Genomic DNA, 24,301 nt, shown 5'->3' on the forward strand with positions numbered 1-24,301 from the left:
GAGAGGGGTGTCTGAGGCAACAGCACCATCACCACCCCACACCTCCAGTCATTTCCAGCCTACCTGGCAGCTTCCACCTGATCCCAGAGCCCAGGAAAATGCTTCCCCCAGCTCAGAACTTACTGTTACTCCATGCCCAAAGTCTCTCCTGATTTATCAGACCATATCTTCAGGCTGTAAAATTGGCTTTGCACAAGCTGTGGCTGGTAATATGAATGTTTTCACATTAATTTCTCCTGAGATGCAGCTGATGCTGCACCTTGCACCAGGCACCTATGGATGGGAGGCTGGATTGGAGCCCTTTAGATCCCTTTTGACACCTATTTTGTAGATCATTTCCCCACTGAACTTGAATTTAGGAGAAGTGTCTTGCCTGCTAGGAGATAGAATCCTAGAATCATTAAGGTTGGAAAATATTTCTAAGATCATCAAGTCCAGCTGCTAACTGCCACCAAACCATGTGCCACATCCACAGGCCTTTTCAACACTTCCACACATGCGGTTCTTGAATTCCATCCAAAATCTCCCAGCACTCTCCCAGGACTGCATCCAGGGAGGTCCCTTGCAACAGAGGCTGCCTTTCCAGGTCCCTCCAGCCCCTTGTACCTGCAAGTCCCTGTCCCAGCTCATTGCTTCCCTCAGTTGGCCACTCTCAATCCTCCAAGATCCCTTGCAATTCCCAGCACTGGTGTTTGTGTAAGAGGATACAGCTGGCTTTGTGCTGGGCTCCTCGTCTTGTATCAGCTTAAAGCCCAAGGAGCCTCCATGTATCCGGGTGAAAGTGGGGATCAGGAGGGCTGCAGCACTGCTCTGCTGCAGCAGGGCCCTCTCAGGCCTCCAGACCCTCTGTCACAACTTATTTGAGCACTGTCTTTTACCAAGACACTCGTCAGCATCCCTGCATGGGATATCTCTGAAGATGAAGACAAGCAAAGGCCACTTTGTACAGCAGGGGAGTGGGAAATCAGCTGGACATTGCAGTGAGCTCTTGACAACACTTTAGTTGCCCATCATTGGCTTTCTCTCTACTGGAAAACAATCCCATGGGAAATTCCTTGGAACCACACAAAGAGCAGAATATGTAGTTTTAGATGGAAAAGTGTCAGCAGCGTTCCCTGAAGGCATTGTTTGTGATAATTAAGATATATAGATTTATGGGGTCTGCACTGGCATGACCACAGAGCAGGCAGCTGTGTGTCCTGTGTCCAGCCCTTTCCTTGTGGCAAACCAAAAATCCAGCTTTGGATTCTTGATGTCAACACTGCCAAAGCAGAGCTGGGCTTAAAGTGATGGAATGAACAGTGCTGTGCATGAACTCCTGTCAAATTCGCAGAAGGGCTGCTTTAATTTCCCACATATTCATAAAATTCAAACAGTCATTAATGATAAAAAGCGTTAGAGATGTATAGTTTTACCCCAGCTGAAAGGCATCCTGGCAGTTTTGGTTTGCAGAACAAGGGCAGGACATGTAGGAGGAGAGCAAGCCTGGGAGATTTGTTCCCAAGGGAGCAGGGAGCACCACAAGGTGGGATAAGAACAAGGACAAGTGCCCCCGTCTCCACCACAACCCCTGGGCTGCTCCAACCAAGTGCAAAGCAACGTGTCATTATTGCCAGGTATGGTTTTAATCCAAGAGTCCCCTCCCACACCAAGTGGCAGTTGTGTGACAGCTGAACATCCCGTCTCAGGCAGATTATTCCTCCACAGCGTTGTAGCTCCACCCCAAGCAGGTTAGAGGTGATACAGGTCACTTTAGGAAAACCATTTTGGCCCACCATTAGCAACAGTCACAGTCTATTTAACTTTAATTAAGACGCAGCGACACTAATCATTCGATTGGTCCTTAATTGGGATCTGAAAAATTGTTAAGCACAGAAAAATAAACCATTTGGCTGAGCTTGAGAGCCTGGCCTTCATTCTCTCTACCTTGGTTTCCCCTCCATGTATTTCCAAGTCCATGGGGAAAACCCACATCAGGCTCAGCCCAGCAGGCAAACAGGAGCTGGCAGACCCGTCATTTCCTCCCAGCTGAGCTGGCACCACGTCAGAGCTGTCACCAGGTCTCTCCTGTCCCACTTTACTGTGACTGGATGTCACTCCACAGGAGTGGAGCCTTGGAGACTGTGGGACTAACGTGCTCCGTTTTCTAGGACAGCATGTTCCAGCTGTGAGCTCCTCAGAGCGTGTCGAGTGTGATGGAGATCCAGCTCCTCCTTGGGCACAGCTTGGAGCACCCCCAAAGTCAGATTTAGGCTCCTGCTCTGTCTTGGCCACAGCAAACCCCTCCTGTGGAGCCTGTTAGCAGAATTTGGTCCTTCCCAGGGATGCTTTGCCTCCATCAGCCCCTGTGGAAGAGAAGGACCCTGAAGTCCTCACCACAGGAAGCCATTCCATGAAAAGCCTTCCATGCACCTTGATCTGCCACAGTTTCCCACTCCCCTGCAGCCCTGTGGCACGAGGGCAGAGAGAAGACCCAGTTTGGGGTTTCCACAGCCTTCCCACAGAAGGGAAGCCCAGAAGACCATGTTGGGAGAGGCTGTTGCTCCTTCCCAGTGCCCATCATCTCCCAGGGCAGCGCTGCTGCTCTTAGCTGTGATCTCTTGAGAGCCAGACACCAAGACACAGCAACACCAGTAAATTAAACTGCATGGAATAAGAGCATCTGCACTCTCACAGTGTTGCAGATGCCTTGACACTGTTTTATCTGGGCTGAAAAAATACCTGGTCACAGTTCAAGAACTGACAGGACTAAGAACCCTTCTCTGCACTGTTTTAGTGGTTCTGATCCACACCTGTGTCTTGGTGTCGGTGCCAGAGAGCAATCCCACAGCAGTGCAGCTGAGGGATTTTGAGAAAAGCCACAGCAAGACATATCCAGCACCCAATGGGACAGGAGAGCCAAGTTTCTCCATCATCCTGAAGCAAGGGGAACCCCAGCAGGCCCAGTCTGAAATAAAAATGAGAAGTGTCTGTCTGAGCAGCCTAATTCTTGCCCCAGTTTGTTTTCTCTCCAGCAAGTAAATCATTAAAAAATTAGGTAGATCCAATAAAACACAGGTCAGTCCATCCCTCACCCTATTCTCCAGCAGCAGGAAAACAACAGCCAGCTGGAGCTGGCAGCTAAATGGGTATGTGAGTGCATGTCACAGCCTAAAATCCTTTCTCAGTGGAACAAGGCCTCAGCATCTGACAGGGCCACTGACAAATCGCTCTGTCACCTTGGAGCTCTGTCAGAGGCTCTGCTGGACATGAGTGTTTGGAGGAGGGAAGTATTCAGCTCAGCCAAATATTATGTTCAGCAGCATCCCAGGACTGCTCCAAAGGAGCCTTGGCTTCATGACCTTGAGGAGAGCCACACCAGGATTCTGACTGCCTGGCTGACCCTTCTGTGGAATCAGGGGAAATCATTTTCATGACCGAAATGATCATTGGGTTCCCATGCCTTCCCCCACCACATCTCCACCAGCTTTCCTGCACCTCTCTCTCTGCTGCTTCCTCACATGTGCTGCCCCTTATTCTCTTCCTTCCTGACCTGCCATCTCTTCCCAAAGAGATGAAGAGCAGCAGAAAGCAGAGCAGGGACATTCCCTGTGCTCAGAGCAGAGCACAGGGCCACCTCTGAGTACCTTGTCAGAGCTTTCACTGCAGATGCCCCTGGGGACAGCAGATTTTGTCCCCATGCCAGGTTCCTGCCCTTCCCCTCTCTATCCCTTGCAGTGCACAAGGAAAACTATGCAGTGCAGCACTGTCCAGCAGCTGGAACACGGGGAGCCCCCCCAGGCTCTGCCCCTGCCCCACAAAACGGAGGTGCAAGCCCCGAGGAGAGTCCGGCTGCATCCCAAATCCCTGCCTGCCAGGACCAACCTGTGATTTCTGAGTGAGGGAGTCCTGCCAGGCACCACGGGGAGCTCAGACACATCTCCCTGACAGGCTGGGAGATCTCTGCCCTGGAAGGTGGCAGTGGTCTCTGCAGCAGGCCGAGGGCAGCTGAGATGCTGTCAGCCTCCCTCCCAGCCGCCAGGTCCCTGGATCCTTCGGAGAAGCCTGCCTGTGTTTTTCCAGACGCTGCCACGTCCTGGCATTCTCAGAGCTGTGAAGCGAAACTGCTCCAACAACTCTCCCCAGCTGCTGGTGCAGAGACACAGCTGGGGATGACAGCCAGGACCTGCTGGGCCAGCAGGATGTTTTCCATAACCATTAGCAACCGGAGCGGTCGGGATCAGCACCACCTCTGCCGCCTGTCCAGGCAAGTCAAGAGGAACAGACGATGTCTGGGAGCCCCTGGAGGCTCCCAGGATGGTGGATTGCAGCCTGTCCATCCCACATCCTGCCTTGTCACATGCAGCAGAGCCAGCTGCCAGCCAGGAGGGACAATGCTGCACGGGGGAGCCTCGGGACAACAGACTGAGAGCTGCCAATGGCAGTGCTGGTACCCAAAGCAACCATTCCATGCTCTAACTGGAACCAAGCTTTAACTGGGAGAAACTTTCAGTGAGACCTGCAAACAGACATTTTCAGGTTCTTCTTGTAGCTAGCTCAAAACTGTACAGAGCTGAGAGATGAACAACCTAAAGCTGGGAGATGAATTTCAAGCGCACAGAAAAGATACTAAATAAATGCTGGGACATTTTCATTCATCTCCAGATGGGATGAGCTTTGCTTGTTCATTCTCTCAGGCTTCTTCCAGTCACCATAAAACTTCTACAAGATAATTAAGATTCATGTGCAGTCCTGCACCTTTGGGAAGAGTGGCTTTAAGGAAAACTCTGGTGAGCAGCCCTTGGCATCACAGCAGCTCCTCAGGGCCCTGTCCAGCAGGACCAGCCCCCTGCACAGCCCAGTGCCCTGACCCAGGCCAGGCCAGCCACGCTTACTGTGTTTTCTTCCACCAACATAAATCCCTTCTAATTCCCTCTAAACCGTTCCTTGTCTCCATCAAAGCGCAGCTCCCTCCCTGCATTTCCTGGTGGGGATTAGTGCAGCCCCACGGAGCAGGGACAGTGACAGAGCCAAGGCAGAGCAGGACTGGCTGGCCCTGCCTGTGCACAGGCGTCTCCCCACATCCCCTGCCCTGATTCCACAGCTAATCCAAACCCATCACAAGCTGGGATTGGGGCTGCCACAGAGGCTGCTCTCTCCCAAAGTTATCAGCTATTTTCCCATCCTTTGCTTGTCTTCTACCCCGTCCCAGTTGCCATCTCCCTTTGTCCTGCCACTCCATGCCCTTGTCCAAGGTTCCCCAGCATTTGTCAGAAGGCATCCCACATTTCAGGAGTGCTTCAGAATGTATTGATCCTGAGCAGGAGACCACTGTGCCTTGAGGAGTTATGCTGCACCTGTGAGCTGAGTACAGCCATGCCCAGACTGTGCTGGGCTGTGCTGGGTGTACTGAGCACATTCCAGGCTGGGCTGTGCCACACACATCCCTTGCCCATGGGAAAATTTCAGCAGGATATTGCAGCCCGTGGCAGCTCCCCCCCAAGCACAGAAGATGAACCATCTGTGTGGCTTTGCCTGTTTTTAACAGTGCAGCAAGGAGCCCTTGTGAGAACATCTTTGAGAGTTGTTTTCTTGGAAGGAAATTCTATAATGAATGACCAAAAGGGAGAGCTTCCCTCCCTGGCTTGGATCTGTTCTGAGACATGGGAAAAATCTGCCCAGAGTCTGTCTGATGCTGCACAAAGGTGGGTGCCCAGCGTCTGGAGGAATGTTTGATTTTCTCACTAGATACTCTCTTTATTCTGCCTTATTCAGTGCTGGTTTATTGAGAAAGTTGTTGCTGGGCTTTTCCAGCTGAGAACCACCTCGCTGTCAGCTCTCTCTGGGGAAGGACAGAGGGGCAGAGAGGGCACTCAGCTTCCCAAAGGCTCAGGATACACGGGGTAGTGACGGAGGAATTTGGATTAAAAGGAGCCAGAAGGGCAGCAGGGAGGGGCGTGGCTGAAGGGCAAGAAACGAAGGCACAAAACCCCGCGGCTCTGCTCGGCCTGGACTCACTCCACATGCCAAATGCTCCCTCCTGTGTACTGCTGTCCCTCACCACGGTTTGTCCTCTCGGGACACAGGCGGCAGTCGCAGGCAGGATGTCCCGGCCGTGCCTGGACCACTGTGCACTCATTGGCCATCCCTCTGCCTAGCAACGGCCAATCCCAAGAGCCTGTTCGCTGGCTACTGGGTAGGAAGATGCTGGGATTCCTCCCATTGATCATTTCTGGCTCCAAAGGAAGCCTCTGGCACAAGCACAGGGACACACATACACACACACTTCCCTGAGGCCCCTGCTCCAAGAGAGGAGCATCCCAGGGCCGCCCCCGCATCAGCTCACGCTGCAGCTTCTACTGCAGCGCGATGCGTCCCCGAGGCAGGTCCCAGATGGGAACACAGATGTGGGGGAAGAGGAAAGGAGAGGGAGAGGGAGAGGGAGAGGGAGAGGGAGAGGGAGAGGGAGAGGGAGAGGGAGAGGGAGAGGGAGAGGGAGAGGGAGAGGGAGAGGGAGAGGGAGAGGGATGACTACATCCACCTACAGCTCTGCTCAGAGCCCCCAGGTTGTTACACAGAGGCTGTAGTTGAGACTTCACCCCCTCATGCTGTGAACCAGGGGTAACCACCAGTCCCACCAGCCAGGGCTTTCCCAACTGCAACACACCGACTTTGAAATGAGTCCCACCTCCCTTGCACCAAAATTACAGGAAAGCAATGTTGCTGCAAACCCTTGTCCAGAGAAACAAAACAACTGAGATTTCCCTTGTCACTCCTTCAGATGGAAACTGCAGATGAAAGAAGCAGGGTGAGATGGAAATCCACAGGAAGGAACATGGGGAAAGGAATTCCCTCAGACTCTCCCCACTTTATGAGGCCAGTGCTGGAACATCAGTCCTGGCTGCAGCTGAAACCTGAAGCTCCCCAGATCTGAGGCTTGAAAATTTCTTTAAACTGTTTGCTTCCTTGCAAAGGGTTAAAGTGTTGAGCATGTAGGGGCTGACCTCATGTACAAGGTGAGGCTGGAGAGACTGGGATGAAGTGTTCTTCAGAACCCTGGATAACGTCCCTTTTCAGTGCTGGTAAGAGTGAAAATTCATGAAAACACAATGAGGACCATCAGGAGCTGGCAAGCCACCCCTTAGCCATGGGGTTTGTGGTCCAGTCACCCAGACACCTCCCCTTAGGAGTGGCATACACCCTGTGCCCCAACTCCAGGGGAAGGGACAGGGCAGGGAAGGGCTGGAGTGGGACAGGCTGGCAGACCATCAGTGCAGCACCCCCCTGGAAAGGTTCCTGGAAAGCTGCTACTTCACTAGGGCATTTCTCTAAAAGCATCCAATGTATTCTGGATTTCATCTCACAGCAGTCAGATAAAAGTGGGGAGGAGCTCAGGAGGCAGCTGGAGATGGGAGTGAGCATATCCCCCTTGGTCTGTCAGTCTGGCACACAGGCACAAAACAGTTCCAGCGTGGTCATGTGAAGGATATGAGGAGGGGTTTGTTCCCCTTCTGGGCTGCAGAGCCATCAGCAGGCCCCTGTGTAGGTGTGGTGGGCAGCACGGGGGTGAGCAGGGCACCAAGCACTGGTGCTGCTGAGCGGGGACTGCACACGAGTCAGCTCCAACCTCGACCCTCAAAACCATCGTGGACACAGTGAATTCAGGCTTGGGACCCTCCATCCTGCCAGACTTGCAGAGCCCCGTGGCACAGCCCTGGCAAGCACAATGCCACAAAACCCTGGGACAGCCTGCTGGGATCTCTGGACCCTCCTTCAGGTGACAGCACCAAGCCATGGAGCAAAGCCCAAGGTCAGAGCTCCGAGGTCCCACCCTCTGCACACCTTGGCCGTGGTTTTCCCTGCCAGGTCCTCACAGGGATGTATGACTCTTGAAGGACACAGCCCTTGGGATGCAGCCCTCAGCACACCCATGTCTGGGGTGAAGCTCCCCTGGGGTGCACCAGGATGTGGGGAAGCCTGGGAGGACTGCCAGGGGGTTAGCAAGAGTGAAGCAGAGCAGAGGACCTCAGGCTAAGTGTGCCTGTCAGGAGATTACCAGAGACGAGGGCGTTCTGCAGTGCTCAGACCCAAACTGAGGCTTCGGCTCCCTTTCCTCCACAGGCCAGGTGGGACTGGGCATCTCACCGGGGCATTTGCTGTACCGAGTTCAGCTCCAGCAGGTAAAGCTAGAGCTCACCTCAGCCACCTGCCTAATCCTTCTTTAACTCAGTCACACAACTCGTGGTAACTTTTCAGGCCCTCGTGCCTGTGCATGTTGCTGCTCTCGGATCTCAGCAGCCACGACCGCTCCGCTGACAGGCGTCCCAGGCTCCCCGAAGCGTCTGTCGTCTTATTAGCAGAGCCTCCACTTGGGATTTATTTTCCATCCAGAATTTAAGCTGAATTTATGTATTAACTAAAGACTATTAATGCCAAAAATAAGTGGAATGCCACTTGCTCAGCAACACGGGCCTTACGAGAGACCACGTGGCACAGCCAACCCACCCAATCGCAACCCCAGGGAGGCTTTTTATAGACACCCACGTCTGATGGAGTGCAGGCGATGCTTGGCTTGCCGCAAGCTCTGCTCTGCAAGCATCTGATTGCAGGGGGAGGGGAGGGAAATATCCCCGCATCCACGGGCAGGAGGCACGGTTCCCTTGCCTCTGCTGCCTGGGGAAGCAGCCAGGTGGAACTAGGAATGGTTTGGGAACGGGTTGTGGCAAAGCTGCCTCATTTCCCTGCCATAAACACCCGCGCACGCTGCAGGCAGCTTCTGACACACAGAACACGCTGCTGGGTGTCTCAGTGCAGCATCTCAGCATCAAGGGTCCTCCACTTCCCTTGGAGCAAGACTGCTCAAGGGAGAAAAAAGGTCACCCGACACGGTACAGCTCCAGCTGATGCTGGCTTCTGTTCCCTGGCTTGCCCCAGGGTATTTTCTCCTTTGAGTGCATCTCACCCTGAAGCACAGAGCTGTCTCAGCTACCAGGAGAGTGACACTGATGAGACTCTGAAGGCTTCTCCAAGGACTCTGATCTCCACTGAGTTGGATGCAAAGCCAAAGCAGCAGCCACAGTGTGGCTTCTGCCAAGATCCCCAGGAAGCTCACACTGCACCAGCCGAGGCACAGAAGGGTCAGTGGCAGGGGGAGGGCAATCCTCACGTACTGAGACACCACAGCCACCTGCCTGGCATGGCCTCTCCCCTCCCACTTCTCCCTCTCCAGCTCCTCTCCCAACCATCCTGCACCTTTTGCCAAGCCAGACTCAGCTGCTGAGTGCAGGATGGCCACGGCCAGCGTGGGTTTGCTGGTCTGGCAGCTCTCCAAAGCACATCCAGTATGTTGGGCTGGGAAGGGCTGCTTTGGCCACAGCACAGCGTGGGGCACACGCAGCCTGTGGCCCAGGAGCATCTGGGGAAACAGCTCACAGGCTGGCAGTAGTGGTCAGCAGGGCACAGCCCCTCTGCACAAACCTCCTTGGTCCAGCAGCTGCTCACAGAGGTCAGAGCAGCAGCTCCAGGCTGGGCCAGGAGCCCCAGGCAGGGCTTTTGGCCTCCTCTGCCCTGCTCATCCCAGAACATGGTGCATGGGCAGAAGCATCACTGCGCTCACAATCCCACCATGAGTAGAATCACAGGCTTGCTAAGGTTGGGAAAAAACTCTAAAATCATCAAGTTCAACCCTTAACCCAGCACCACTGTATTCCCCACTTAACCAGGTCCCCAAATGCCACATCTACACATTTTTTAAATATTTCCAAGGATTCTGACTCCCCCACTGTCCTGAGCAGCCTGTTTCAATGCCTGACCATCCTTCCAATGAAGAAATTTTCCCCAATCCAATTCAAACCTCCCAAGGCACACCTTGAGGCTGCTTGTTACCTGGAAGAAGAGACCAACAACCCCCAGGTCCATCCTACTGTCAGGGATTTGTAGAAAGCAACGAGGTCCTCCCTGAGCCTCCTTTTCTCCTGACTGAGCACCCACAGCTCATTCAGCTGCTTTTGGAAAAGGAAAGAAGGAGCTTTCCAGGAACTTGCAGGAAATTTCCTCAAAAAATTGGTCTAAAAGGTCACTGAAACACCTTCACATTTTCAAACAGGGTGCAGACTCAGAGAACACTGCAGAAAAAGGCACTGAAGCCATCCTTCAAAACATGTTAGGGTTTTTCTTCACTCAACTGCAATTATCATTCTGAAAGCTGAGGATGTACGATGGGAAAGAGTGTGTGTGGGCGGGAGAGAAGGGGGAAAAGAGAAAGACAACAGCAGCATGGAAGGAAATTCAACACTGCCAAATGAAAGCCACCGTGACAGGCAGAATTTACTTCCTTGCAGAAGGGTTTCCCGTGTCATCCCTTACCGAGAGGAAGAAAAAAACCACATTATTTTGAAGAATATAATCCATGAAAATAAGAATTCAAGGAGGAGGGTTCCCCTCAGGTGCAGCAGCCAGGAGTTGACCCCCCTTTCTGCTGTTCTCCCACTCTCCAACAGAAGATGAGTTCAGCCCAGAATAAAACTGCTCCAGATAAAATCCTGTTCCCAGCCTCACTTGCTGGCAGGTGTGTGTCTGCTACAGCAAACATCTCCAAACCTCCAAACCCCACTGCTGGGCGTGTTTCTGCCCCAAGGACATGGATGTGTCTTTCACAGTCTCCACACTGATCTGATAACTCTCCTGGGAACACCAAGTAGAACTTAGATTTCAGCAGGAGATGCCCAGTGCATGGTCCTCCCCGGCAGGCACTGCCACCCCCGTGACCACTCCTCTGGCCTGGCTGCAGGTGTGCCGTGCCTGGAGCTGTGCCATGGCACCAGGATTTGCCCCTGGTGACAGCAGGCAGCAGAGTGGGACATTGCTGAGCCCGCTCTCCACAGCCTCAGCCCAAAGGAGACACAGGCAGCAGCTCCACAACCGGCTCTGAGCACTGCTGGGATCTCTGGAAAGGCCCCCGGACTGACCCATTTAACACTGGAATGTGACACCTTGGGCTCTGCAGCCTCCTTGGGCCAGAATCAGAGCCTTGGCAGAGCTCAGCTGTGCTGTGCTCCAGGTCAGGTCTAATCTGATGCCCCACAAGCCCAGGAAATGAAGCAGCAAGGATTGGATCGCCTGCCCAGGGGAGGAAGGGGCGAGCACTGCTCTCCTGGCTCTGGGACACAGCCTGAGGGGTGGGAAACCCCCTGAAGGCTGAATGACGGGAAAGGGCACTGAATTACAGACGGGATGATGGGAAAAGAACCCCATGGATGCACCCCCTCCCAGCAGGTTCACACGAGGCTTTCAGTAAATCTTGTGCAACATAAGGAAACATCCCAGCTGGAGAGCAGCCCTACCCACAAGGCCTCGGCACCCCTCTTCCCAGACACAAGGCCTGCAGACATCTGTGCAGGGGCTTCTCTTGGAGGTGCCACCAGAGCACAGACAGCACACACCTCCCTGGCACCCAGAGCAGAGCACAAGCCCCCTCTCTCCAGCTCAGAGCTGTCTGGCACCATGGCTTGAGGAGCCACCTCCAGCCTCAGGAGCTTCTGCTGGCAGCAGCAAACTTGCAGCGCGTGCAGCCAGCCAACATCCAACATGGACAACAGGCATCTGTCAGCATCAGTGAGGGAAAACCACAGCATTGTCCCAGCAGGAAGGTTGCAAAAGGTCACAGCTTCCCAGTGCACCTTCCAGTGTGCCCATCTGTCTTTCTGAAGCCAGAACCTTCTTCATGTATTTATGGTTTGGGAGTTACCAGCTCCTCTCCTGGATGCTTTAACATCTAAATGTGATTTAACATCTAAATATGGCGTTTGCTGGTCTCATCGCCCGTCAGCCAGAGTCAAACTTCACCACAGGAAGGCATTCCCTCTCCTTGCTCAAAGAAACATCCAGACCCTCCTTCCTGCAGGGACAGTGATTTATTCCCAGTTACCTGTCGGGTTACTGTGACATCATGTGTGTTCTTGCCAAATTCTGCTGTTTTCTCTACAGGTGCATCACAGCTCAGGCAGGATTCCCTCCCCTTCCTCGTGCCTGTGCTGTCCTGGTGGGGCAGCTCAGGACTCCCTGCCCCTGCCCTGATGACATGGAGCAGAAGGCGATCCAGCCTGCAGTGCTGGGGAAGGAAGGAGAGGCCTGGAGCCGGCTGCAGCCCAAGGCAGGAGGGCTCCTGGATTTGCTGGCTCAGCACGGGCAGACAGTGCAGTAGTCTGTCCTCTCGCTGGGAAGAGCCTTCCGAGGAAAATCCCTGCCTGGATGGGTTTGGATCACCTGCCAGTGACACGTACTGACACATGGCATCCCAGAGGAGTGGGGAACGGGTCCTGGTGGCTGCTCTAAGGGTCATTTCAAGCCACAAAACACAGCCCTAATCCCTCAGCTCCGTGCAGCAGCTACAGAAGATCGCAGGCATCAGCAGAGCAGCCGCTCCGCCTGCCTCACCCGAGCATCCTTCATCACAGCGAGCACCACAGAGCTGCTCAGCCCTCCAACAGCTTGGGAAATCCTCTCTCCACACCATCATCCAGCATCAAGTGCCCTCGGGGATCCGTGCTTGCCGCCAGTACTCCCAGCTAGTGCTGAGCACCAGGAAAACAGCCTGGATGCCAGAAGCCTGCATGTCACCAGGAATGGACTGACAGAAATCGTCTCCTCACACGTCACAGCTCCCCCACACAGATGGAGTGTGCTGCTGCAGATCAGAGGCAGGGCTGGGCACCGCCAGTTTCTGTCCTTGTGGATCTAACACCTCTGCTGGGAGCTGAGCTTGGCTGGGAAATATTCGGAATGAGGTGGCCACCCAAGGAGAGACAACACTCTGCTGGCTGATACTCTGCAGGTCTTTTGCAGACCCTTTCCAGGAACAAGGCAGGTGGCCTCCAACCCCAAACACCAGCTCAGATGCCCCCAGCTGCATAGAGAACCCCTGCAGGGTCTGCTTCCTTTATAGCTGGGTCTGCCAGCCCTACAGAGGAGCTGCTGGCATAGGGACAGCCCTGCCATGGACTGTGCTCAGGTGCATCAGTGACAGGCGCTGGAGGGAGAGGAGGCTTTGGTTTCCATTTCAGGTGATTTCTGGGGCTGACACACTGTTGGGAACCCAGCACACCAAAAGAGCCATGCTCCCTAGAAGAGCATGCAAAGCAGCATCCTTCCTGCTTGTCAGGCAGGGAATCACAGCGTGGGGATGTGAAGGAGCTTTCCTGTGATCAGTGGCACAGATGGGACCAAGTCTCCAAGCACAGCCCCCTTGCCTGCACTGGTTCCCTCCAGAGCACGAAGCCACACAAACACCCCTGGCTGCAGTGAGTGTGCCCAGCACCCTGCACAGAGTGCAGAACCCACCCAGAACATCCCTGTGCTGGAATGGGCTGGGTGTGCCACAAAGCTCCCTCTCCAGAACACGGTCCAGGTGATGGAGACCAGGCTGCACAGAGGAGTTACTGACCACAGCACACCTCTCCTGGGGCTGACACCCAGCACTGCCTCAGCACGTGCTGTGCCTCACCCAGTGCAGCCCATCCCTTCTGGCACAGAGCCATCTGGGGAGCTGCAGAATCAGCAGCTGCACCCAACCTTGCTGTACATGCAGGCATGGCCTTGGGGACCCCCAATCCTTCCCCTCAGTGCCCACTGCACCCTGCAGTGAGGCTCTGTCTGCAAGGCTCTGCAAGAAGGACTTTTGGGTGATCCTCTGTCCATCATCACCCCAGCTCTTGTAGGTACAGAATAATTCCTATTTCCCATCCAAACTATCCTACATCTACTGCTATACCCTAATGTTCAAAACCCTCAAAGCCTTTTCCAGAATCTCAGCTGTATCTGAGCCTCCCAAATCCACCAGAATACCTGACCCCTACTAGGTTTTCCCCTCCTTTCTTGTAATCCTACTTGGGCATCGTCTGACCTGTGGGTTCTGCAGCATTTTCCAGAACTTGCTGTTGCTGTTGTGCCTGAATGCCCAAGAAAGATAAGCAGCCATCCTACAAAGCAGCAGCCATACAGCCCCTTGTGTCCCCCACACCAGGAGGACCAACTTAAATCACCAACCTAGGCAGAAAGTGCCATAGAGGAGCAGTCCTGGTGTAGCCCAGACCTCCACCCCATCTGCACCCCATTTAACTGACACCAAGGCACCTTCTGGGAATGCCCAAGGTCAGGCATCACTGGGTGATGGAACACTTGTTTGGTGTTTGGCCCATCAGCAGGGCTGAGTGTGTGGCTGTTGGAATGGGCCTCCTCCTGCCTGCACACCGAGAGTGCCAAGACAAGCCAGGAGCTGCAGGAAGGACCTGGCAGGGAAACTCCTCCAGCTCCTTCTTGCTGCCTCAGCTCTGCATATTTGGGGGTGTATCTGTGGGATTCAGGCTCTCCAGTGCTGTAAGAAAGGATCTCCAGGTCTTCTCAAAGCTGTCCATGCCAGGTACCCCAAGGTCAGAAATTTCTGTTTCATTCAATAGAATTCAACAGAATGGCCAGGTTGGAAGAGACCTCCCAGATCACTGAGTCCAAACCATGCCCTAACAGCACAACTAGACCATGGGACCCAGTGCCACATCCAGCCTTTTTTTAAACACATCCAGAGCTGGTGAGTCCCATCACCCCATGAGAGGAGTCCCTGATGTTCCCCAGATCCCACCAGCCTCAGCAGGCAGATGCCCATGGAGTTCAGGGCTGGGGCTGAGCCAACCTGGCTGCCAGGCTGGGAAGACAGATCCTTCCCCCAGCTGAGATACAGGGAGAAGGTGGCTGAGACCCCACATGGCAGAGGATTTTCCCAGAGATGCTGGTGACTTCAGCTGCACTCCCAGCATGTGCCAGCCTGGCTGAAGGCTGAGAGCAGCCATGGGGAGACTCAGCCAAACACATCCACACTCCTTGCCTTCTCTGCACCAAGACACACGGAAGGGCACCTGAGGAAGGCTGGAGGGGAACACCTAGAGCAGCAGGTCCAGACAAGGGCCAGGAGCATTCACTCCTACCCTCACTGTTACTACCATCCCATGGACCCATGTGGAAGATCCACAAGGCATCCTGACCTATGGATCATGCTCCCTGTCACGCTCCCAGGGCTAATGAGTTTTTTGCTAATCACACACCCACGCACCTCTGCATAATGGGAAAGGCACAGGCTGGCAGTAAAGGCTGTGCCTGATGCTGACCTTCCCTTGGTTTGTCCCAAGGCTGCCCACCCCGGGCAGAGGGAGCGGCCGGTGCGGCAGCGGGAGCCAGGGTCCGGCGGGGACAGGCTCCAGCCAGGGCAGCAGCCAGGGCTCGTGCGTGGCTGCCAGCTTTGAGGCAGCCCAGAAAGCAGACCTAATTTCAGTCCCTACCCTCCTGCCAAGCCATCTGCCTGCCCTGAGACCACCGAGAGGCTCCTGAGCAACGTTTCGTCATTACCGGGCCATTACCGAAAGTGGATGAGCAGTGATTGATTATAATGAATGCAAATACCTGCCTTCCGACCCCAAATTGGCACGACCTGACTAGCTCTCCCACTAAGTAGTACAGCGTGTCCTTCCACAGGCTCTGCAGAGCATTCCCATCCTCCTCAGCCTTTCCACCAGCCATCAGGCACAGCACTGCCCATCTAGACCTGCCCTAGAAAACCATCACATCCAAGATCTGCTTTCCATCAGCCCTGGGGCTCTGCTCTCACCTGCAGATCCTACAGGCTCATTTCCAGCACCTGAGCCCATTGGGAAGGCTTTCCCAGAGTTCTCACCTTCATCAAGAGGGCAAGGGACAGTTCCCTCATGCCAGGACAGGGAGACAGAGGGGGGAAACAGGGTGGGAGCCGAGTGCTCTGTCACAAGTGTGACACATCCCTGCTCATCAGGCAGGTGTGTCCCATCCAAGAGCGATGCTGTGCCCAGGGACAAAAGCAGCCAGCTCTGCTCCAGGAGGTGACCAGAGATGAAGTATTATTCCTGCAAAAGCAGAACACATGCTATAGCCTGCAAGGATGAACTCAGTTGCCCTCCAGGGGCCATTGCAAACACGGGAATACAGGAAAGGAAGGCACTGTCCTGTTGCAGACAATGGGTGTGGGGCAGGCAGGGGTTCCAGAGAGAACCACTGTGGCCACCAACTGCAACAAAGAGAATTCAAGGACTGTCCAGGCCAGGGAGAGTTGCTGTGGACAGAAGAACCTTGCCCCTGAGCTACAACATTCAAGACACAAATCATGTGCTCCCCTCTAGGACCAATCTTCTGGGGTACCTTATATTTACCATCCTCCAGACTGGCCAGGGTCTTATCCAGGGTGGAGCTGGAGCACGGGGATTCAAGAGCAGTTTTGACTCGCCCTTCAGCCCAGCCTTTGCAGCACACAGTCCAGCCCCAAGCTGCAGCAGCCAGGCTCTGGGAGCACGGTCATTCAGCAGAGAAAGAGCAGCACAGTGATTCATCTTCCTTTTGATCTCTAGCCTACCCTTGCAGGCTCAGTGCTCTGTCCCCAGAACTTCGGGCACTTGGCAGACCTCTCCCCCGGACGGAGCCGGTTTGTGCCGAGAGGTGCCGGTGCCTTCGGGGGTTCCATTGCCGCACACCCCGTTCAGCAGGCAAGCAGACGCCTGGCTGCCAAAGTTTCCAGGGAGATGAGCTTCCTCCAGAGCCTCCCCTCGCCGCCCGCATCCGCCGAGCCCCCGCCGAGGACAGGCGTCCTGTGCCATCTGCACCGGACAGAGCAGCTCCCAGCGCAGGGAGCTCCTCGCCAGGGAGCGGGGCACAGCCTTCGCCTTCAGCGGCACCGCTCGGGCACGGCAGGGCTGTCCAGCGCTTGGGCAGGGGGGAACCCGCATCCTGGAAACCTCCTGTGAGCAGCACAGAGGGGCAGGATGTCCTGGCACCCGGCCCAGCTGCCACCAGCGCCGGCAGCGCTGGCCGGGCTGCGCTCAGGGCACGGAGCGGGCACGGAGCACCCACAGGAGCTGCCAGACAGCCCCGGCACCTCCCGGCTCAGCGGAGGCACTTCCTCACCTCCCAGCACTTTGTCGCTCAGGCTCCTCTGCAGTGAGAATTCCTCAGACGACCAGAGTCGCCCACGGGCTCGCAGCCTCCCAAACCTGCTGCCCCCATGGATCAGTCTCCCGGAGCTGCTCCTGGCCCAGAGCCTCCCTCAGCTCCCCGCATCTGCACCCCCACCTGCCCTGGGCCAGCACAGCTGACCTGGGGAAGCCCAGATGCCAATCCAGGACCAGCGCGGCTCTCATTTACACTCAACAGCGTCACACATTGACTCAGGAGGGGAATGGAGATGAGGCGACTTCAGCAGCAGCATCCAGCGCCCCAAACCTGGCAAAGCAGCAGCGGCTCTGCGTGGGAGCCGTGTCACATGCGCAGGGGAACCGGCCACCCCCTCCAGTCTGCGGGGAGAGGCACCCTCAGCCCAGCAGCACGGTACCTAAACCCATCCCTTGCGGCACTTTGCAGCAGATTTTGGGGTGTGTCAAGCGCCTGAAGGCTCCAGGCCCCGGTGCCCGTGGTGCATCTTACAGAGCCCGAGGGAAGCAGAGAGCTCAGCTGCGGCAGAGCGTGGCTCCCTTTTTGCCTGGTGATGCAGTTTATTGCCTCGGTGCTCCCAAGCATGCACCAGTTTCTGATCCAGGTCCAAACCCAAGTCAAGGTGTCGCCTGTGATTTAGAAAGGGCGTTCTGCCTCAGGGCCCATATCTAAGGGCTGTCAGCTGGCGGAGCACAAAGAGCCACCAAGCAGCAGCTGGGGCCAGGGGCTGGGCATGAAGCGGCCCTAGACAGAGAAATCAGCACTGCTGGGATCACTCAGGAGCTGTTTTACTCTCGTCTTACTCATGGAGATCCTTGGGGAGATGCTTTATTTAGTCAAACATTTCTGAAAAGGGGGACTGGGAAACTAACCAGGCTTTGCTCCACGCATGGCACATGCCTGGGAGGGGAAAATCTCTGTTGTGTCAGGCACCACTGAAGTCACTCGGACCTGCAGCTTCAGCCGAGCAAAGTTCCAGTGGCCAGTTCCCGGATGGCTCGTTTGGGAGACAGAGAGCTGACCTGGCCACGAGGATCCATCCACTCCAGGTCCTCTCCAGACCAAATCCTGTATGGGAGGATTTGGGAGAGCACCCAGAATTGTGTCACCCTTTGCGAGAGGTCAAAGCTGGCTGCAGCACAGTGACCATTCCCCATCTGCAGAAGCTCAAGGCAACAAGGAAGCAAGTTTTTGCTCTTCTGCAAAGCCAAGGAAGTGTGATTTTCTGAAGGTGGTGAGAAATCGTTTCAGACAGCTCTAATTAGCAAGGTGGTGTGTGAGAAAATCCAGCTTTGCTGCTCCGTGCTCCACAGCTGTCCTGGGATGAAGGGAGAGTACCGTCACCAGCGGCTGGAGCCCACCCACACCCCTCCCTGTGCCTGCCTGGCTTGGAGTGAGTCCGATGATCTGCAGGATAGTGAAGAGGGATATTTTTGCATGAGCTGCTGGTCCAAAGTTGCCAGTGCTATTTCAGGCAGCAACACCTACACTGTAATCCAGAGGGCTGTATTTTCCAGCGGGCTCTTCAAAATCCTGCCTCCCTCCTCCCCTCACAGGCCAGCTCTAACCAACCTGGCTCCAGGATAAACAGCTCCAGCATTATGCGCCCACCGAGGCCAATGCCACAGCCCCAGCACGTTCCTGATTCCCACTGGGACCAAGACACCTTCGGGCTGGAAATAAAATAAATACCTCATCTCACAAGAAGTACCAGCTACAACAACAGGTCCTCTGCCTGCAAATCCTCCCAGGGATCTGCCACCACCAGATTACCTGCCCAGGCTAAGCTAGCTAATCCTACAGGCGAGTCGCAGACCTCGTCCTGGAGCTCAGCAGCGTTTTCGGTGAGGTGCTTCAGGAGATGTACAAGCTCTAATTAAAGCTACTTTGCAACTCACTGCATATGGAGGCAGGAGGGCGTTTGTTTCCCTGTGAAAGCAGAAATCAGAGCCTGGACAGGTTAAATCCCCACTCTCCTGTGTACAAAATCCTGTGCACGTAAATCTTTTGCACAGAAAGAGGGGACTCATACAGAGTGGGAAGCAGATGCTGACACAAGCTACCTCTAAAGACCAGGAGGATGAGGACCATAACCCCCTTTCTGGATTCAGACCAGGATTTGTTCCAGTGGGGATAATGTCACCAGCTCCTTCACCAGCAAGAGCCAGCACTGTGTTTTGCACCTATTTCCTCCTCCTTGATCCGTGCGTGTAGGCACAAAGGAGATATGAGACCATCCAAAATTAAGGAGCTAGGAGATACAAAGAAAAGAGACAGGAGAAGCAATGGCAGGAATCGTTATATAACAGTATAAAAAAAACCAAAACAACAATACACCCAATGCAGAAGAGGTTTTAAGTGGACAAGTGGGTGGTGAGACCTGCAGGATGCCAGGCCCCAGGACCAGCCGCTCCCTGTGTGCCAGGGGGATGAAAACCATGGCTGGGCAGAGCTGCAGAGGCTGCACCCCTCTGGGGTTTGCAGGTGGGGAAGTTCCAGCCTCCAGAGGGTGCCCAGCAGTGAGATGGCGGAGGTGAGAATCCCCCTCCCTGGATCTCTGCTCAGGGGGCACACATGAAGCAGCCCAGCTGAGACCCCACACACACCAGGCGCTCAGACTGGCATTCCTGCTCTGTCCCCGCACCCAGGCCATCCTCCTCTCACCTCAGTCCTCCTGGCCCTGCTCAGAGAGGGTCTGGGTCCCATGCAGAGTCTCAGCACCCGCTTTCTCTCCTCTGAGTGAGATGTGCAAACAGCAGAGACTGCTCCTTGGACAGAGACATGGATGCTCCCATCACAGGTCTAGTCCTGCACCGCATCCCGGACCTCGGCAAGCAGCAAGAGCAGGAGACACACAGCATCTTAGCCAGTGAGAAGGGGATGAATCACTGGAAAACAGACCCAGGCACAGAGCCAGAGCAGGGAGAAGATGGTCCTGTGAAGCCTCCATCTTTGGGAGTGGGGGGATTGGAGTGATCAGAGCCACAAGGCTCTCTCTTCCTGCTCAGAAGTGACCCCAGCATCTGTCCCCCAGCTCCGTAACATCCCTCACACAGCTGCAGCCCAGCTGTCCCTCCGAGTGCACCTTGTGCCTGGACATTCACCCCTGCCAGCTCTGGAATTCTCACCACCCCTGTGAGCAGCAAGAATGGGAAATACCCCTGCACTCCTTTGGATCTTCCCTCCCAGCACAAACCACAGGCAAACTCTGGCAGGGTTTCCCAGTTCATACACCTTTCCAGCAGTTCAGGTGTTACAAGTAAGATCCTGCCAGGAAAGTCACCTTCAGAAGTAATCTCCCAGCTGAACCAGGAGCATGAAGTGCTCAGGGAACCACCAGTCCAGCAAGCTGAGGCTCCCATTTCATCCTCATCACCAAACCAAACCACAGCTATGACATTTCCCAACCACCAGATTTTATTTTTTCCTTTGGAATCTGCCATCGAGCTCTGCTGAGACAAGGCTCCCACCAACCTGCAGCGTCCCTCAGCCAGGGAGCCAAATCAGCCCGTCAGCCACACAGAAACAAAAGCATCAGCTCCAAGAAGGTGTCACGACAGAATGACAACCCTTAACTTGTTGTTACATCAGCCCACACATTAACGCTTTGGGTCTGAGCCAGGATGCCACGGAGCAGCCTCCATTCCCCTTAAAGTCAAACCCTGCTGCTCAGAGATGCACAAGTTCAGAATCTTTTTTGATTTAAAAAAAAAAATAATAAAAAAGCAATAAAAGCCACGTACCTTTTGCTGTGCTTTCCCCTGACAATGAGACCACGGTCCTGAGAAATTCCCCCATTTACTTTCCTCTTGTCTCTACCACAGCTCTTTCACTAAATCCTCTCTGTCCACGATGGCCCACATACAGATGCACATGAAATTAGTGTCTCCCAAATTAGTTTTCCTGCACGCAGTCCTAGCCCATTTTCCTCAACAACATATTATGATATGCAAGGTTCCACCTTTCTCCCAGGAAATGCAAGCTTCTAAATTTATCTTTCGGATAACTAAAAAAAGAGACAGGTCTGGCTTTGACAATGCGGGGTCAGCAGTCCCGAATGGCAGAGAATTTGCCCCAGAAACACGCAGTTAATACCACAACAACAACCACCACAGAGCAGCACACATATGGTCATTACAGACCTAAGTATAACTTGACAAAGTACCTTGCTTTTAATGAGGCAAAAGGCCAATTAACCTGATGAGGATGCGGTGTAGTGACATTGAGTGGGGAGCCTGGATTCCCTGGAGATAACACCCTGTACATCCTCGTAACACACCAAACATGAGGGATTCAAAGCGCTTCTGAGGGCACGGCATGGCACTCAGAGCTCTCCGGGTTAACACCAGCCTTCCCCCGATTTTGTGACACAGTATCCAGCATTCAGGCTGGGTGAAGGGCCAGCCGTGCATTTTTGTCAGCTCAGATCCAAACCCTGGGAAAATGCAGGCATTGTCCTCGGCCGGTCCCCACCGCCCAGCCCTTCGCAGGTGTTCACCTGCCAGAGGACAGCAAGGAAAATCCAGGAACAAAAGCAGGGACGCTCCGGCGGGCGCTTCCCGTTGAAGTCATTTCATAACCGCGTTTCCAGAGGTGCTGGAAGAGCAGCACAAGCACCGCACGAGAGCCGTGATGGGAGACACCGAAATGCACGGAACGAACAAAAGGAAAACCAACTTCCCCCTCGCGAGGCCGTTATTTTGGAAGAAGCAAAACTTCCCGGCTCTTAGGGCACACCTGGAGCGCTGCCCCTGTCCCAGCCCCGCATCCCGGGCCCGGCCCCCTCCGCAGAAGGGAGCGCGCCCGGGGCGGGGGTCCTGGCCGGAGACACCGGAGCCCCCGCAGGCCGGCGGCTCTCGGGGGCAGGGCTGCCACGGCCGAGGCCCCCGAGGGGAGCGGTACCGGGGCGCTGGGACCGCGCTGGGAGCGGGGGCTCCCGCGCGGCACCGCCGAGCGCCGGGCGGCCGCGGGCTGCGGGCACTCCCCGCACCGGGCTCGGGGCTGCGCCGCTGGCACCGCGCCGGGCCGGGGCTGCGGGACCTTGAGCCGGGGGAGCGAGGAGCCCCGGGGCCGGGGGATGGGGGGAGCGCGGCTGCGGCGGCCGGGCCGCGCGGAGCGCATCGCATCGCACCGCACCACATCTCATCGCATCTCATCGCATCTCATCGCATCGCATCGCATCTCCCACCGTGCAGGCGCGGCTCCCGGGGCCCACCGGAGGTGAAGTGTGGGGGCCATCGCCGGGCACCTGTCCCCCCACCCAGGTCCGAGCGGTACGGACCCGTCGCCCCCCGGCTGCCCGGGACACGGGCCAGCGCTCCCCGCCGCCGCTCCGCATCTCATCGCCCCCCGCCGCCCCCCGCCGCCGCGGCGCGGCCCGTACCGCAGTCGGCGCAGAGGATCCGCGCCACGTCCCGCTTGAGGTTCTTGCCGCTGGTGTCGAGCGGAGCGAAGGCGGTGCGGAAGACGAGCGGCTCCTCGGTGGGCTCGAGGAAGAAGATGTAGCGGTGGTTGCGCTTCACTTTGAAGCAGGGCGCCTTGGAGCCCACGCTGATGAGCTGCTCCCGCTGCAGCCCCCCGCTGTTGAGGGGCCACAGGTCGAGCACCTTGACCAGGACCCCCCCGGCGGGCCCGGCTCCGCGGCTGTCATTGCCGCCGGCGGGGGGGCCCACGGACTGCACCTTGCCCTCCAGCACCACCGCCGCCGTGTACGCCTGGTCCTGCACCGACTTGAGGCTGGGCGAGTAGCAGGCGAGGGAGACGCCGAAGAGCAGCATGGAGAAGCCGGGCGCCGGGTCGCGCCTCATGCCGCCGGCTGCCGCTCGCTGCCCGCCGGCCCTGCGGCGGCGGCCGGGCTGCGGGGCCGGGCTGCGGGGCTGCGGCGCGGCGGGCGCGGCGGGGCGGAGCGGAGCGGCGCGACGCGGGGCGGCACGGCACGGCACGGCACGGCACGGCACGGCACGGCACGGCACGGCACGGCACGGAGCGGAGCGGAGCGGCACGGCACGGCACGGCACGGCACCGGCACGGCACCGGCACAGCACCGGTACGGCACGGAGCGGCACAGCACCGGCACGGAGCGGCACGGCTCGGCACGGAGCGGCACGGCAGGGCTCGGCACGGCACCGGCACGGCCTGGCGAGGCAGCGGCAGCGGCACAGGCACTGGCACGGCGCGGGGAGGAGGCGGGATGCTCCCTCAGCTGCCCCTGCCCCCGGGATGCTGACCCCCGCACCCCCCCGGAAAGGTGATTCCCTGCCCGGGGACTCCCCCACCGGGGATGCCCGATGCGGAGGGGATCCCCGCGTCCCTGGGGGTCCTCGGGGACGGAGGCAGACCGCGTTGTCTCCATCCGGCCGTGGAGCCAGCCCCTCGGCAGGCCCCCAGGCGTTCGCAGAGCCTCCCCCCTTTTCCCCGCAGAGGCAACCCAAGATGCGCTCGTTTGGGGGCGGCCGCGGGTGACATGGGGGTTCCGCTGTGCGCAGGGGCCGGGAGCCGGGGATTTCTCTGTGCCCGATGGTTTTATGGATTTGTGCCCGAGATTCCCTGCACACCTGAAGGAAAGACATTAACACAGAGACAATCGGAGCACGCAGCGGCCGGGGAGACAAAGCCGCCTTTCATGCCCTGTTCCTGCTGCCTCTCGTTAATAAACAAATGCTTTTTCCCCTGCAGTGGCTTCCAGGAGGAGTCGCTTTAAGCTCCGAAAGGTGCTTGTTTGGGTTTATTTTCGAGGCTGATCCTGAAGCATCTGCACTCCCAAAGCCTCGCTGCCCAGGCAGTGCGGAAGGGAGCTGAGATGCTCGATTAGCAGCAGCGGGGGATTCTGTGGTTGTTGTAGCGCTGGATTCTGCGTTGAAGGGGAGCGGCCATAGTCCCATCCCGCGGCGGTGACCCGGCGGCAGGAGGGCTGGGCTCAGCCTGGCACAGCCGATGGCTCCGGCCACAGGCTGCGATGGCCCCGGGGGCCTTTAGAGCCCCCAGCCCTCAGCAAACCTCAAGAGATGACAAGAACTGGGTCTTTGAGCCCATCGGTGACAGCAAAGGAGCACAAATGGCAGGATCGGGATTTGCTTTCCATTTAACATGGCACGGCCAGAACCATCAGGAAAAAATGGGAAGGGAGCAGAGCCGCTGTGCCCAGCCCAGGCATGGGGTGTGGGCTCTCCTCGTGTTTCCCGGCTGGGGCAGGAGCCAGCGTTGTCCCAGCGCTGGCACACGAGGGCACAGCCCCAGCACACCCTCCCAGGGCTCTGCAGCCATGGGCTGCCGTGGCTCCTGCTGCTCTTCCCCTCTCTGGGAATGCTGACAGAGCTCACACAGC

The 24,301-nt window shown here is 56.4% G+C and overlaps 1 protein-coding gene and 1 long non-coding RNA gene across 5 annotated transcripts in view; one reads left to right on the forward strand and one right to left on the reverse strand.

Annotated features, from left to right (window-relative positions):
• Positions 1-22,847, reverse strand: part of NRG2 (neuregulin 2) — a 151,203-nt gene extending 128,356 nt beyond the window's left edge. For 2 of the 4 annotated variants that reach the window (XM_086852315.1, XM_086852314.1), the window contains exon 1: positions 22,361-22,846. In XM_086852315.1, coding sequence (XP_086708441.1) covers positions 22,361-22,784 — 424 coding nt within the window. In that variant the 5' untranslated portion in view covers positions 22,785-22,846. Of the gene's footprint in view, positions 1-22,360 lie in introns of all 4 variants that reach the window. The other 2 variants (XM_086852313.1, XM_086852309.1) reach the window with 2 other exon arrangements.
• Positions 22,848-23,042: 195 nt separating this feature from the next.
• Positions 23,043-23,686, forward strand: LOC111935714 (uncharacterized). Its single transcript, XR_002867828.2, has 2 exons — positions 23,043-23,224; positions 23,463-23,686. It is a non-coding gene; the product is annotated as an uncharacterized LOC111935714 (long non-coding RNA).
• Positions 23,687-24,301: the final 615 nt, after the last annotated feature.

The sequence above is a fragment of the Cyanistes caeruleus genome, chromosome 15 (genome assembly GCF_971803275.1).
Source record: "Cyanistes caeruleus chromosome 15, bCyaCae1.hap1.1, whole genome shotgun sequence".
NCBI lineage: Eukaryota > Metazoa > Chordata > Aves > Passeriformes > Paridae > Cyanistes > Cyanistes caeruleus.